The sequence below is a fragment of the Chlamydotis macqueenii genome, chromosome 25 (assembly GCF_036417535.1).
Source record: "Chlamydotis macqueenii isolate bChlMac1 chromosome 25, bChlMac1.mat, whole genome shotgun sequence".
NCBI classification, from domain to species: domain Eukaryota; kingdom Metazoa; phylum Chordata; class Aves; order Otidiformes; family Otididae; genus Chlamydotis; species Chlamydotis macqueenii.
In genome coordinates this window covers 5,743,421-5,755,983 of record NC_141580.1, presented here as the reverse complement: position 1 = coordinate 5,755,983, position 12,563 = coordinate 5,743,421, and the positions used below count along the sequence as shown (strand labels likewise).

Genomic DNA, 12,563 nt, shown 5'->3' with positions numbered 1-12,563 from the left:
AAGTAGGTTTGACGTGGTCACGGCAGCTATCATTGATGAGGAGCAGGAGTTGACTGGACCTGGTGCCTGCAGTGTGAGCTCTGTGTTGCAATCTCTCAGTTGTACAGCAAGAAACAAAGGCCAGCTCATCCACCTGCTAGGACAAGTCTCCTGTACAACTGGAAACGAGCTTTTTAGGGAAAACACAGGTTACACAGAGCACTCCCTGAATTACCCCTGAAGCTATGAAAGAGTCTACAGTTATGAACGTGAATGGTTTGCAATTCTCCCCATCTCCTCTTGCTAGACATAGAATCATAGAATGGTTTGGGTGGGAAGGGGCCTTTAACGCCCATCCAGAGGTCGCTCTCAGGTCTCCCCGGAGCCTCCTCTTCTCCAGGCTCAACAGCCCCAGCTCTCTCAGCCTGGCCTCACAGCAGAGCTGCTCCAGCCCTCTCAGCATCTGCGTGGCCTCCTCTGGACCCTCTCCAGCAGCTCCACGTCCTTCTGCTGTTGGGGGCTCCAGAGCTGGACGCAGCGCTGCAGGGGGGTCTCCCCAGAGCGGAGCAGAGGGGCAGGATCCCCTCCCTCGACTGCTGCCCACGCTGCTGGGGGTGCAGCCCGGGATGCCGTTGGCTTTCTGGGCTGCAAGCGCGCGTTGCCAGCTCGTGTTGAGCTTCTTATCCACCATCACTCCCAAGTCCTTCTCCTCGGGGCTGCTCTCAATCCATTCCCCGCCCAGCCTGGATTTGTGCCTGGGATTGCCCCAGCCCATGTGCAGGACCTTGCACTTGGCCTGGTTGAACTAATATTCAGCTTGGGCCACTTCTGCACCCATACGTTAGCAACCCTTGAGGACAGACCCATCCCAGCATTAGCATCACGGTCAGCAACATCAGAGTGATGCCAGACCATGCCAGACCTGCCCTCAACACCGCTGCATTGCATCTGATGTCAAGATGAATAGAAATCCTTGGATGAGATTGAGGTCACAAATATTCTATGTTTGATCCACAGAACTGCAACAATTTGAGAACACAGGAGCCAAATTAGAGAAGTCATTCGGAATATGAAGTCAAGAACGTGCATCCCAGCCCTCTGCCTCAAGGGATGTGGTGTCACTTGTTCATTACTGACACGAGAGCATCCAGTTCACAGCTCTGCACTACTGCTCGTACATAAACTGCCCTCACCCTCAAAGCTGGCTGCGTGGCTGTCGGTCATGTCTCTGCCACTCAAACATGCACCAAACCTCAACGCAGAGAACCCGTGACTCCAGAAGAGCACAAAGAGGACTGACTGTACCTGCATGTGGTACAACAGGCAGAAGTCAAGATGCTGCTTTCCTTTTGGAGAACAGGAATAGGAAGTTCCTGCACAGACAGGAGATCATCTACCAGTGCAATTACAGTGTAATTAAAGCCTCACAGCAATGACAGCTACTAGGGGAAATTCTAAAGTAGATTATTCCAGGCTCACAATCCCACCAGCCTCAGCTCTTCAGAGGGATAATTACGCAGCTCTCATTATTGCACCATGAAGCTGTCAAGCCTGGGAGCTGCATTTTATAAATGGAAAAACTGAAACAGAGAGACACAAAGGCCTCAGCTCTGAAAGCTGTTTAGCTTTGCCTAACTGCCACGCTTTTTTATTTTAAATGAAGCTGAGAGAATTTTGGATTCTGAAGTGTTAAAAAAACCCAAACCAGTTTAAAGTCATTGCACCCTAAACGAACTCCTCCTTGAGAGATTTCTTTTCCCTAGTTTATAGCTCATTAGATGAGAGAAGGGACAGGAGACAGGACTGGCAAATTGGTGCTGGATCTGTCCAGTCACTCACAGTGATGACATGATCGCTTACTGGAGATGAAGCCTGTCAACCCAGATAGGGGAGGAGAGGTACAGAAGAAGGAAGAGTCAGACAAAAGGAGAGAAGGAGAGGAAATTAAGGAAAAATAAATAAATAAATAAAAGAGACAGAGAGGCATGTCCAGAGTTCCTGGAGAAGCTCATCACTTACAGCCAAAGCACTTTCTGTGTCAGTATTTGAAAGAAAAGCCCCCCAAAGTAATCCATCACAGCAGGATCAGCTCCCCGAGAGAACAGCACGGGCAGTAAAACACATGTGAGAAACGTTACCTGGCAACTCCACAAAGCTAGTTTTTCTTTTGGTTGGCACATTTTTTGAAAGAAAAAAAAAAAAGGCACTTTTTTCTACCTACAAGAGGTTTCTGCCCTAAAGACTCTCAATGTAAACCTGGAGGATTACAGCGCTACTGAGATACCAGTACTGACGAGTGCAACTTCAGCTCAGCGTCCTCAAAAAGCGTATTTCCTGAGCCCTCATACCTGTGTGGACATGCACATATGCTGCTGGAGTTAAAATCCATTTGTGAACAGTTCCTGCAGTGTTAGCAACACTTTCATGCCACTCACCCCAATGGAAGCACCTGACACCCCACTAACCACACGCCCTGCCTCTTCCTCTCAGGAGCCGCAAAACTCTGATTCCACATCAAATCCAAGATTCAAACCAGAATATCAACAAAACACAAATTTAAAGGCAGTTATTTTACATACTGGAAAAGTTAAATGATCAAGTAATATGTAGGTACTGTATTCACAGACTTTGCGCTTTGTTTCTGAAATTATTATTATTCCTGCCCACTAAATTAGCATTTTTGGAGACCATTCCCCAGATGACAGGTTTAAAGATACTGCTGATACTGCCAAAGCCCAGCTGCTCTCCAGGAAGGCCAAATGAGCGTCAACAAAGAGGAGCTCTTGGACTGCCGTCCTGCTCGAGGACTGCAGAAACAGAGGACAGAAATACGGTTTAAAGCAGTTTACGGAGAAACATTAAATGGGCAGGACAGGAACAGCCCACGTGGAATGGGAGGCCAGGATGAGAAACGCAGCGCTGGCTGCACTTACATGCTGGGCACGCTCCAGTAATGTCAATAAATCATCAGCTCAAACTGCAACGAAACTCAAGCCCATCTTCATCCTGGTTTTTGAGAAACAGCTGAGCTGTAATAGCTGACTGCTATTACCTCTCCCTACGGAACTTTATTCCTCTGCCGCCCGTAGCCCACAGCAGCTAACGGCGCTTGTGCAATGCTGTTTCCAGAGAGCTCTGCTCAGCAGCTGTTACCACAGGGCTCCCAAAAAAGGTCCCGCGGGCTCCAAACTGCAGTCAGGCACGTAGGCTTTGTCACCGTCGATCCCCAAAGCACAACTGTGCCTCCCACGTTAAGCACGGGAAGAATGAGTAACAGGACCCAGGGCAGAATCCCGGTACCCGGAACTGCCGTGAGGGACGTCCCCAGAAGAGACGGTGGTTTCACCAGCCCTGGACCCGCTCTCCAGCCCCCAGCAGAAGGAAGAGCGCTGAAATAAGGATCCAAACCGGCAATGACTCAGAGGCAGAGCATCCCCTTTATTTGCGTGTAACCAGCATCTAGCAAAGCCTGGCTCGAATGCCTGGAGCTCTTAGCTGCTAATAACACACACACACTATTAACTGTCCAAAATTCACCTCACGGAGATCCCCACATTGCGACGGCCACACAGAAGTGCTACCTCTCTGCACTCTGTTTCACTCTGAAGCACACACTGATCGTGTTTAGGACCCTTACCTAAGCCACCTCTCCTTTCTAGGACACACCAAAAGTTAGACCCTTTAATGGAAGATAAGTTTGACTTCAGGGTGGTCTCACCAAATTTTTCAGATTTTTAAGATGTACGACAGCCAGGCTCTCCACTAGAAACAGCTGCAGCTCAACTATGTAATTTAGTATGGAAACTTAAGTACCTACAAACACCGTTCTACAAGGAGCATCAGCCACGTAAACTTTTAAATACCAGACTCCAGAGTGCGGATTTCACCCCCGTCGTTCCAGCCCGCCGTCACACTAAGGGTTGACCATAAAACACTGACAGCCCCCGGCTCCTTCCAGCTTTGCCAGAGCCCTTGTAAATCCTGACAAACATGTCTGTTTAATGAGGGCCTTCGCTTTAATGGGATCCATAACTCTCTGGGAAATACAATGCTTTACACAGTTTTCTTCATTGCTGTTCAACAGAAAATCACAAAAACCCCAACAACTTAAACACAAGTTTCTCAGTGGAAGTTTAGGGGAGGTAAAGAACGGGAAAGGAGCGTACTGAGAGACACGCAGGAACCTCCTAGTAAATTAATGAGCTTAACTTTGACTTGGAAACAGTTCCTGGTTATGGCCTGTCCTTGGAAAAGGCTGGCATTTGTGATAGAGGTTCTGACGATAAACAGACTGAAACAAACTCATTTCACATGCTCCAGCCAGCCTTCGACGATGAATTTTGGTACCTACTGACTTAGGATGGATAATGTGCAATTTAAGCTCTTCATCCCCTGTGGGGAGCTGCAGGAATTGTTCAAACCACCACAGTGCGTGGCATTCTCTGGACTCTATTTTTACAAATACCAGGTGGCCTAGAATATTTTTTCCACTGAACAAGCAAATGAAGTTTTTCCACATGCACTTGCAGAACCTCCCCACCAAAAGCTCCCTGCTATCCCCTTCATCACAGCCCTCCACCACAACACTCCCAGCAGTTTCCATCTGTGTTGCTTGAAAGCCCTCGCCACGGTGCCTCAGACTCCCTTCCCATTTGGCCAGGCAAGAGAGAACGTGACTGCTCTGCACGACAGAACTGCATTGTCACAAGCGGCATCAATCAGAGCCCGGTTCCTTCCCCAGCTACTCATCTTCACGAGGCGGAGAAACCTCTCTGCGTTCTCTACATCTCTATATCAAATTCAGTTTAGGGACAGCCAGTAAATTATTTGGAGGACTGACAGATCAGGTAAATGTTGACTCCTTGGAAAGTCAGACTAAGGTCTGCCCCCATCTCCCGTCCATCAGGGTCACAGCCACCTTCTCCGGCCCCACCAACTTGCCACCCAGGAAAGCTCCCGGCTGCACAGGCAGTGGGGCAGGAGCTCTCTCAGCTTCTCCTAACAGTCCCTGCCTTAAGCAGGACCTGGCCTTTGGCCGGGCTAACGAGGGCATCCTCTCAGCAGCCCTTATACCGGGGGAGCTCTGAGCCTTCGTTCCTCAGTCACAAAGCCCAGTTAGCACCTGGAGATGGCTTTGGTCGGGCTTGCACACCCTCCTGCAGATTGACTGCTGAAGATTAAATATGCTCCAGAACTAGAACTCAAAAATATAAAGCAAGCGTGTTTTCATCTCCCAGTTTTGGAAAACAGAAAGCAATATACCATTCCTTGTGATGCTCCCCGTGCGGATAGATCGCTCTTCCTGCACACAGCCAGCACTGCATCACCGTGCTCCCACCAACGCAGCACCTATGAAGACTTTATTACTCATGCAGCTGCTGCTCCAAGCAAAAATTCAAATAGTGCTCTGCTCTTCACAGGGTCTTCTCATCAGAACAAGGATCATCTTTCCACACAGCTCTTCCTAGCCCTACTACATCTGCATGCACGTTCTCCCTCCAGATCTTGGGCCACTAACACTTCCTTTGCTCCCACAACTCCCGAGAAGACAGCCGGAGGATGTTGCCCATTATTGATTAATTATTCTAAATGTTAACGTTCACCACTACTCTGGGCTCACCGCTCATCTCTTGCGGAGCGTGTACCCCTTCCACAATACTGCCAAAATGTGGGGACTCCAGCAAGGTCACCCAGCACCAGTAATGCCCAGCTATTTCTTAGTGACCTCTGCTCGCAGGAGGGATCGCACCGCTCGCCTCGTCCTGCCATGCGGCTGCAGGGCGTGCACACAGCCCCTTTCCTGTCTCACTCCCTTACCTACCCTTCTTCACACAAAGCAGTGCTGGCCAAAGCAACATCTTCTACTATAAAATGTAATTATTTAGGAAAGGAAAAGGTTGCACTTCTCAGCCTCTGTCACAGCAAAGTGGAGGAAAGAAGGAAATCACACAGGTCTGCCTGTATTTTTGTGACTTGGCGCTGAAAGCCAGAAAGAGAATCTCTCCACCATGAAACCACATCCTCTGGGCCCCCCACCAACAGAGCTTTGTTGAAGGTGATTATTTATTTGATATAATAATTATTATCTAAAAGAGATTGGCTTTCCTACACGTGAAAGATACACTGGTTGCAGAGGAAACAAAAAACCACCTTCTTTTTGCAGGGATGGCAGCCAACTCTCCCATAAGATCTTCACAGCTGCCCACTGGCACAACGGAAGCTCAGCTGCCATGGATCAGCTCGGCTTTCCGACCGCCTGCAGCGACAGGAAGGTGGCACCCTCTCCACAGAGAAGCTACACCCTACTGATCAGAAGTTGGAGTCAATTTTGAAACAAAAATATTTACCTTTGACGCCAGGTTGTCCACCAGTGCAATCATGGAGTTCTTGAAAAGAGCAGCGGCTGTCAGAGGTCTCTTAGTTACCTCTGTGATGCTCAGTTTACCTTCAGGCCACATCATCTTCAGCACAGGGTTCGAGCTAAAAGACAGTCTCTTTAATTGCACAGTCTAAAGCACTTCCACTAAATTCCAAACTTAACAGCTTGCTTTTGTCCACATCTACTGGTGTTTTCAGCTCAGAAGGTATCAGCCGAACCAATGAGACATTCCTGGGTGAAATATCTCTTGCTCTGGAGCAATATATGGTTCAAGCTTACAACCGAAAAACGCATTCTCCTCTTCAGATAAAGATGTGCAGTAATGGGATAGTAAAAATCCCGCAGAAGTCATCTACCAAAAGCAGTCTGCCTTACTGACACAAACAGAAACAAGGAAGACCATAGCCCACAACACCCTCCCTTGAAACTTGCTATCTGATTTCCAGCTGTATTTCTGCACCGTTCTTGATATAGAAAATAATTTACAGATTTTAGCCTACATTTTCTCAAAGGGTTGAAGGTGAGCTGAAATGGTGAAATGGCCATGAGGGATGGCAAGAGCTCAGGAACAGACAAAAGCTGACAGCAGCTTCAGCAATCTCACAGCCAACCTATCACACACTTTAACATGCTGTCAGCGGGCGTTGTGCACAGCCTTTACCAGAGACTCAACGGTAAACAGAGGCTAAATTTAACAAACCCTCCGTACAGCAAATATTTTGCAGGTTTTTGGTTGATGTGAAGTTTCGAAAACACGAACAGCAAGACTGTTCGAGGGAGTTCGCTGAGTAAACAGGACTAACTCCAGTGAACAGTTGTGCGAGGTTTGAAACCAGGCAAACAGGGCTGTCCGAGCGGCTGCAGGGCACTTTACGCCGACTTCCACCTACCTCTGAGCAAAGCCTCTGAAAGGTTGGGAGAGGCCACAGGTACTTGTTTAATGCCTGTTGCCAAGGAAAACAGCTTTCTGAGGCACTTTACACATATGTATGTTGATAGGATGTCAAGTTGGCTCATCAAAGACAAATTACTTGCCTAATTAGTATTTATCACATTAAACTACATGGCTTACTTTTTTCATGTCACTGCACATACAAGAATGATTCAAATTATTCGTCCATTCTTCCCCTCACCCCTAAACTTCCTTTCAGAACAGGGACTTCTAGCTGGGGCCCGTGATACCTGGTGTGGACCAAGCACTGCTCGGTATCTCTAGCATTGATTAAAGCGAGAGCAGTAATGGCATCTTTGCACCCGGTCCAACCCCCTGGTTAATGACAAATCACGCAGCACAGGTGATCTCTGCACAATGACCCGAGTTCAAACACACACTGGAAACTTAGTTCAATCAAAGGTTATATCAGAACAAACCCAACACAGACAGAGTAAGGACTTTATCCTGAAAAAGCAGATTAACAGCCTTCGGGTCGCAGTAGATGTACAAAGACCAAAGCCCAAAGCAATGTGATTATTCACGTGCACACACAGTAAAGACAGCGTCAGCGAAATGTTAGTCTCTCCCAGCACCCACTCTATAAAAAAGGATTCTCATGGATCTGATTTAAATTCACCTCATTAATATTTGTATTCCTACCTGTTGTACATGAGGCGCTTGAAGTCTTGAAATAAAGTGTCCTTGTTTTTGTCAATAAATCCAGTGACTGAGTAACTAAAAAAAAAAAAAAGGAAAAGATAGTTAATTGGAGAGAAGCAAAGTCCTTCTCCGAGCTGCTGGTACCAGTGTGGACTCAGCATCCTTGCCCTCTACAGACACAGGAGACGCTAACCAGGAATCCAGCTCTGTATCCCCTGACACTAATTTGCTGCATGAGCACTGTGGGAGACTTAAATCCTTCTGCCCAGCTTTCCACCTCCAGCGCAGGAACACCACACATCCAGTTTTCTCAAGCTGTTTGAACTTGGCAGGTGAAGAGTGCGATGGCTGAGACACCTAGCAGGGCTTGAGCAAGCTGCAGATGGCCCAAATTCCAGTCACACTCATGGCTTGTGCCTCCTAATTCAGAGCATGTGTTTGCGTAAAATCCTACAGAAATTTTCTTTCTCAGTATTTCTAGTCTGTCCCTCTCTTGGTGTCAAGGAAGATTCTCTAGTGGGAGAGCGCCCGAAATAAAAACCAGCCCATAACCAGTGGCTGGGAATCTCTCTTGGAAATACACACACACACACACATTTTGGACTCTTTCCTTCCTCTGCTCCCACACAAACACCACCCTGAAAGACTACCATTTCAGAGTTTCATCTCTTCTCCACAACTCAAACCAGCCAGCGCTCTGTCCTCCAAGAAAAGGTCCAAAATCTCCCATCCAGTGACTCCCACTCAGTTGCTTCCCGAGCTTCAGATCCCGCCAGGAAGCCTGCACCCAGACTGCATGCATTGGGACCCAGAGCCCCGTAACATTCAAACCCCAGCACGGAACCATCCTCAAACATTACTGCTCCACGTAAGATTTGATCCTGCGCTGTTTTATCCATAAGTATTTCCACACTCAGTTTTCTTTTACAAAACTTTTCAGCCACTGGCAGTACGGAAGTGGCATCTTATATTTTCTCCTCCTTGACAAAATGCTGTGAAGTCAGGGACGCCTATCAGCAACTGCTCAGCAAAGATTCCAGAACAAAATCCAGCTGCGCTGAACGGGCTCCAGTATATAATTTATATACTTAAATTATAAGTATCAATTACTTATAAAGTAATTTAATCCCAAGGTAAAATAAATCCTGAGTTAATTCCTCATTAACTCCCTTTAGATTCTGCTGGCACGGGGAGTTAGACAAATCCTAAGCCATTAAACCACTCCAGTGATATTCCAGCCAACAGCTCTCCCAGTGAGCAGTTTCTAACATACCGGCGTCTCTCACTTCGACTCGATCTTCCTTCCCATCACCGTCACACACTGCAGACACTTTTGCGGGCTCCAGGTACAGAAAACTTTTCAGCCTGAGCAGGAGAGGCTTCTCGCACTGACACCTCCCGCAGTTCAACGCTACTCTGTATGTTGTCTGCTCAAACTGATTTAAGGATTTAAATCCAGAGAGTTATACAAACATACTAAATGGATGGCTCAACTAGATTCTCTTAGCTTGGTATCGCTTTCTCGCATAAAGGTTTGCTGGCTTTTGTTTTTTCCCCCTCCTTTTTTCTCCCGAGGCACTGCTCTCCCCTCTCCCCATACTCTCCTTTAGTTTCAGTTCCAAGTACAAAATCATATTCTGCACAGCGAGTAACCAGCACAAGATTTAACTGCTAAGCAACTGCTGCGCTCTGTAATTCGGTACAACAGCTATTCTGGTTCGTACCAGATGCAGCATTAAATTAGAATATTGTACCACTTCAAAGCTGGCTAAAAAAACAAAAATAGAAGGTGTAACTTTATTTCTGAGAGAAACTCACATCACGTCTCCAGCGTAGTGCTTGATTCGAAAGTCTCTGTCAAACTCCAGCGTTTTGTCAGTTGCACAAAGCTAAAATAAATTCACATGCATTAAAACACGACCGGTGGATTTTCCAGTTTCATGGAAGAGCAATAGGCATTGGAAGCAGAAATGGAAACTCTAGTTATTCCACTTCATGTATGCATGTGTGGATGTGAAATCCAGCTATAACACTGCTCTATAATATTTTTTCACAGATGTGTTGTAAGAACTTATATTTGTACAAAATCAAATCACAAGAGCCTACAGTTTTGCTCCAAAATTGGTACCATCTCAAAACCACCATTAAGCAAAAAAAAAATCTGTGCACGCAGAGGAACATTAAGAGTGAAGGAATGACTCTAACAAATAAGAGTTAAGTCTGTTGGTTTTTTGTTTTTTTTTTTTTTTTTTTGGAAGTCTTCTTCCTGGAGAAGAGGAGGCTCCGGGGAGACCTGAGAGTGACTCCCAGTGCCCAAAGGGGGCTGCAGGGAAGGTGGGGAGAGACTCTTCAGCAGGGCCTGGTGTGACAGGATGAGGGGTGATGGTTTCAAAATAGAAGGGGGTGGATTCAAATCAGATATTAGGGAAAAATTTTTCACACTGAGGGTGGTGGCATGCTGGCCCAGGCTGCCCAGAGAGGCGGTGGATGCCCCATCCCTGGAAACATTCCAGGCCAGGTTGGCCGGGGCTCTGAGCAACCTGATCGGGTTGGAGATGTCCCTGCTTCTGGCAGGGGGGTTGGGCTGGGTGGGCTTTAAAGGTCCCTTCCCACCCAAACCCTTCTGTGTTTCTATTATTCTATCCAAGACCCCTCAAATAGTGACCTCCCCTGCAGATCCACCCAGGGTGGTCACAGCTCCAAGCCCTGCTCTCAGCTCAGGCTTCCCCTGTGTTCCTTCACGACAACGAAGATATCACGTGCAATTCAGTGGCACTGATCATAACACACTCATCCCTTCGGGAATAACAGAAGCCAAAAAAATCCATTCAGGCTTGGCTTAATTAAAAAAGGAGAACAAGATAAAAATAAGGATGTTTGTTAAATCCAAAAGGAGCAGGTAGATGAATTAAGTCTTTGTAGGAAGCATGGGTGCCACTTAAAAACACCAAAGGCTGTGAGCAAGTATCCACTACGTACCAAAAGTCTTGGGAAAATAAAAGAAGAAATCAGCATGGTTAACCTGCAGGGCAGGAGATATCCTCCCAAAAACTCTACCGGTGTTCCAGAGTAGAAAACAGATTGGCTCAAACTGACAAAACAGATGGAAAAAATAAAATATATATTAATAGAAAAAAAAGAAAATCACAAGGAGGAAACCAAAAAGTTTGTGTAACGAGGCACACAGAAAGTTCCAAAGGTATAAGAAGTCCAGCACAGCAGGAAGCACGCCAGGGTCCACAGAGCTGACAGATGTGTCACAGGAACAGAGAAAACGGAGAAATGAGGCCACACCAGAAAGACAAAATAATTTTTCTTTTTGCAGCTGCACTCACCAGTAAGGGGCCATGGAGGATGTAACAGCTTTTTTTTCAGCCACCCACACCACACCTCTCAAACCAACATGTCGATAGAAGGGGTACAAGACAAGCAAAAGCTCAATGAAATGAAGCAACGTTTGCCACCAGACAGGACATAGCTGGCTGCACAAGCTTCTTGCTTAAAATCCACCCAGTACTGGAGAGGTTGGAAGGTGGCTTAACATGACACCGGGGATTTTTTTAAGTAGTGATTCTCGCTGTGATCTTTGTATCTACCAGGCAAATCAGTTGAAATTATATAAAAAAAAAAAATAAATAAAAAAAAAAGAACAGCAAGTGTTTTGATACAGTTGACAGTCTGCCTGGATTTCCGTGAGCCTTTTCACAAGGCTCCTCACTAACAACTCAAAGAATTTAAGCTGCTATAAAAGATCAGATGAAGGTTCCTCACAGAGAAAATTGCCGGAAAGATGGGAAACAGGAGTCCTGGGGGTCTGCGCTGAGGTCTGCACTGTTAACATCATCTTAAATGGGCTATGATCTGGGTAATAGGAAGGTGAGCAGGCTTGATTGGTGGTTCTTAATTATTCAGGGACATAAAGGCAATGGCTGGCTGTGGAGAACCACAGGAAGAGGTGAGAGGCTAAAGGAACGGCAAAAAGAGCAAATGAAATTCAACATGAATAGTGATATACACAGGGAAAAGCCAGAGTTCACAGCAAATGATAGACCCCAAGTGGTCCATTCTCAACCCAGCAAATAACTATGCTCGATCTCAAAAAGGATGCAGGAGAATTGGAAGAGGCTTGATGAAGGGCAAAACCAATCAACAACAGTGACTAATTGCTACAGGAGGGAGGGCCAAATGAACAAGTCTCTCCAGGTTACGAAAGAAATGCCAGGAGATGATGGCAAACGACATGGAGGTGATGTACTGGAAGACAGTGAAGTGTGTTTTGTTGTTCAAGAAGTAGGAGGCAACAGATGTAACCTAAAAGGGAAAAAGGAGAGAGGAAAACAGGAAGGAAGGGCTCTTCATGTGAGTATATAAGCTGTGGAATTCTTTGTCAATTAAAAAAAAAAAAAAAAAATTATTAAGGACACCAGCCCTGATTGAGGAGGTTCCGAGGCTGCAGACCACTGGAGACTGGGAGCATATCAAGTTACCGGTACATGTTTGTCCCATATTCTCTCCCTCAGCCATTAACTATCGCCTGCTGTCTTCGGAGATACTACATCAGGGGGACTGGAATGGACTTTCTCATTCTTCCCTTCACAATCGGTTTGTTGA

The 12,563-nt window shown here is 46.5% G+C and overlaps 1 protein-coding gene across 3 annotated transcripts in view; it reads right to left on the bottom strand.

Moving 5' to 3' along the window:
* MYO1D (myosin ID) overlaps positions 1-12,563 on the bottom strand; it is a 158,551-nt gene that overhangs the window by 97,809 nt on the left and 48,179 nt on the right. For all 3 annotated transcript variants that reach the window (XM_086766952.1, XM_086766954.1, XM_086766953.1), the window contains 3 exons: positions 9,771-9,841; positions 7,953-8,027; positions 6,327-6,459 (listed from right to left, as the gene is read on the bottom strand). In XM_086766952.1, coding sequence (XP_086623078.1) covers positions 6,327-6,459; positions 7,953-8,027; positions 9,771-9,841 — 279 coding nt within the window. The remainder of the gene's footprint in view (positions 1-6,326; positions 6,460-7,952; positions 8,028-9,770; positions 9,842-12,563) is intronic.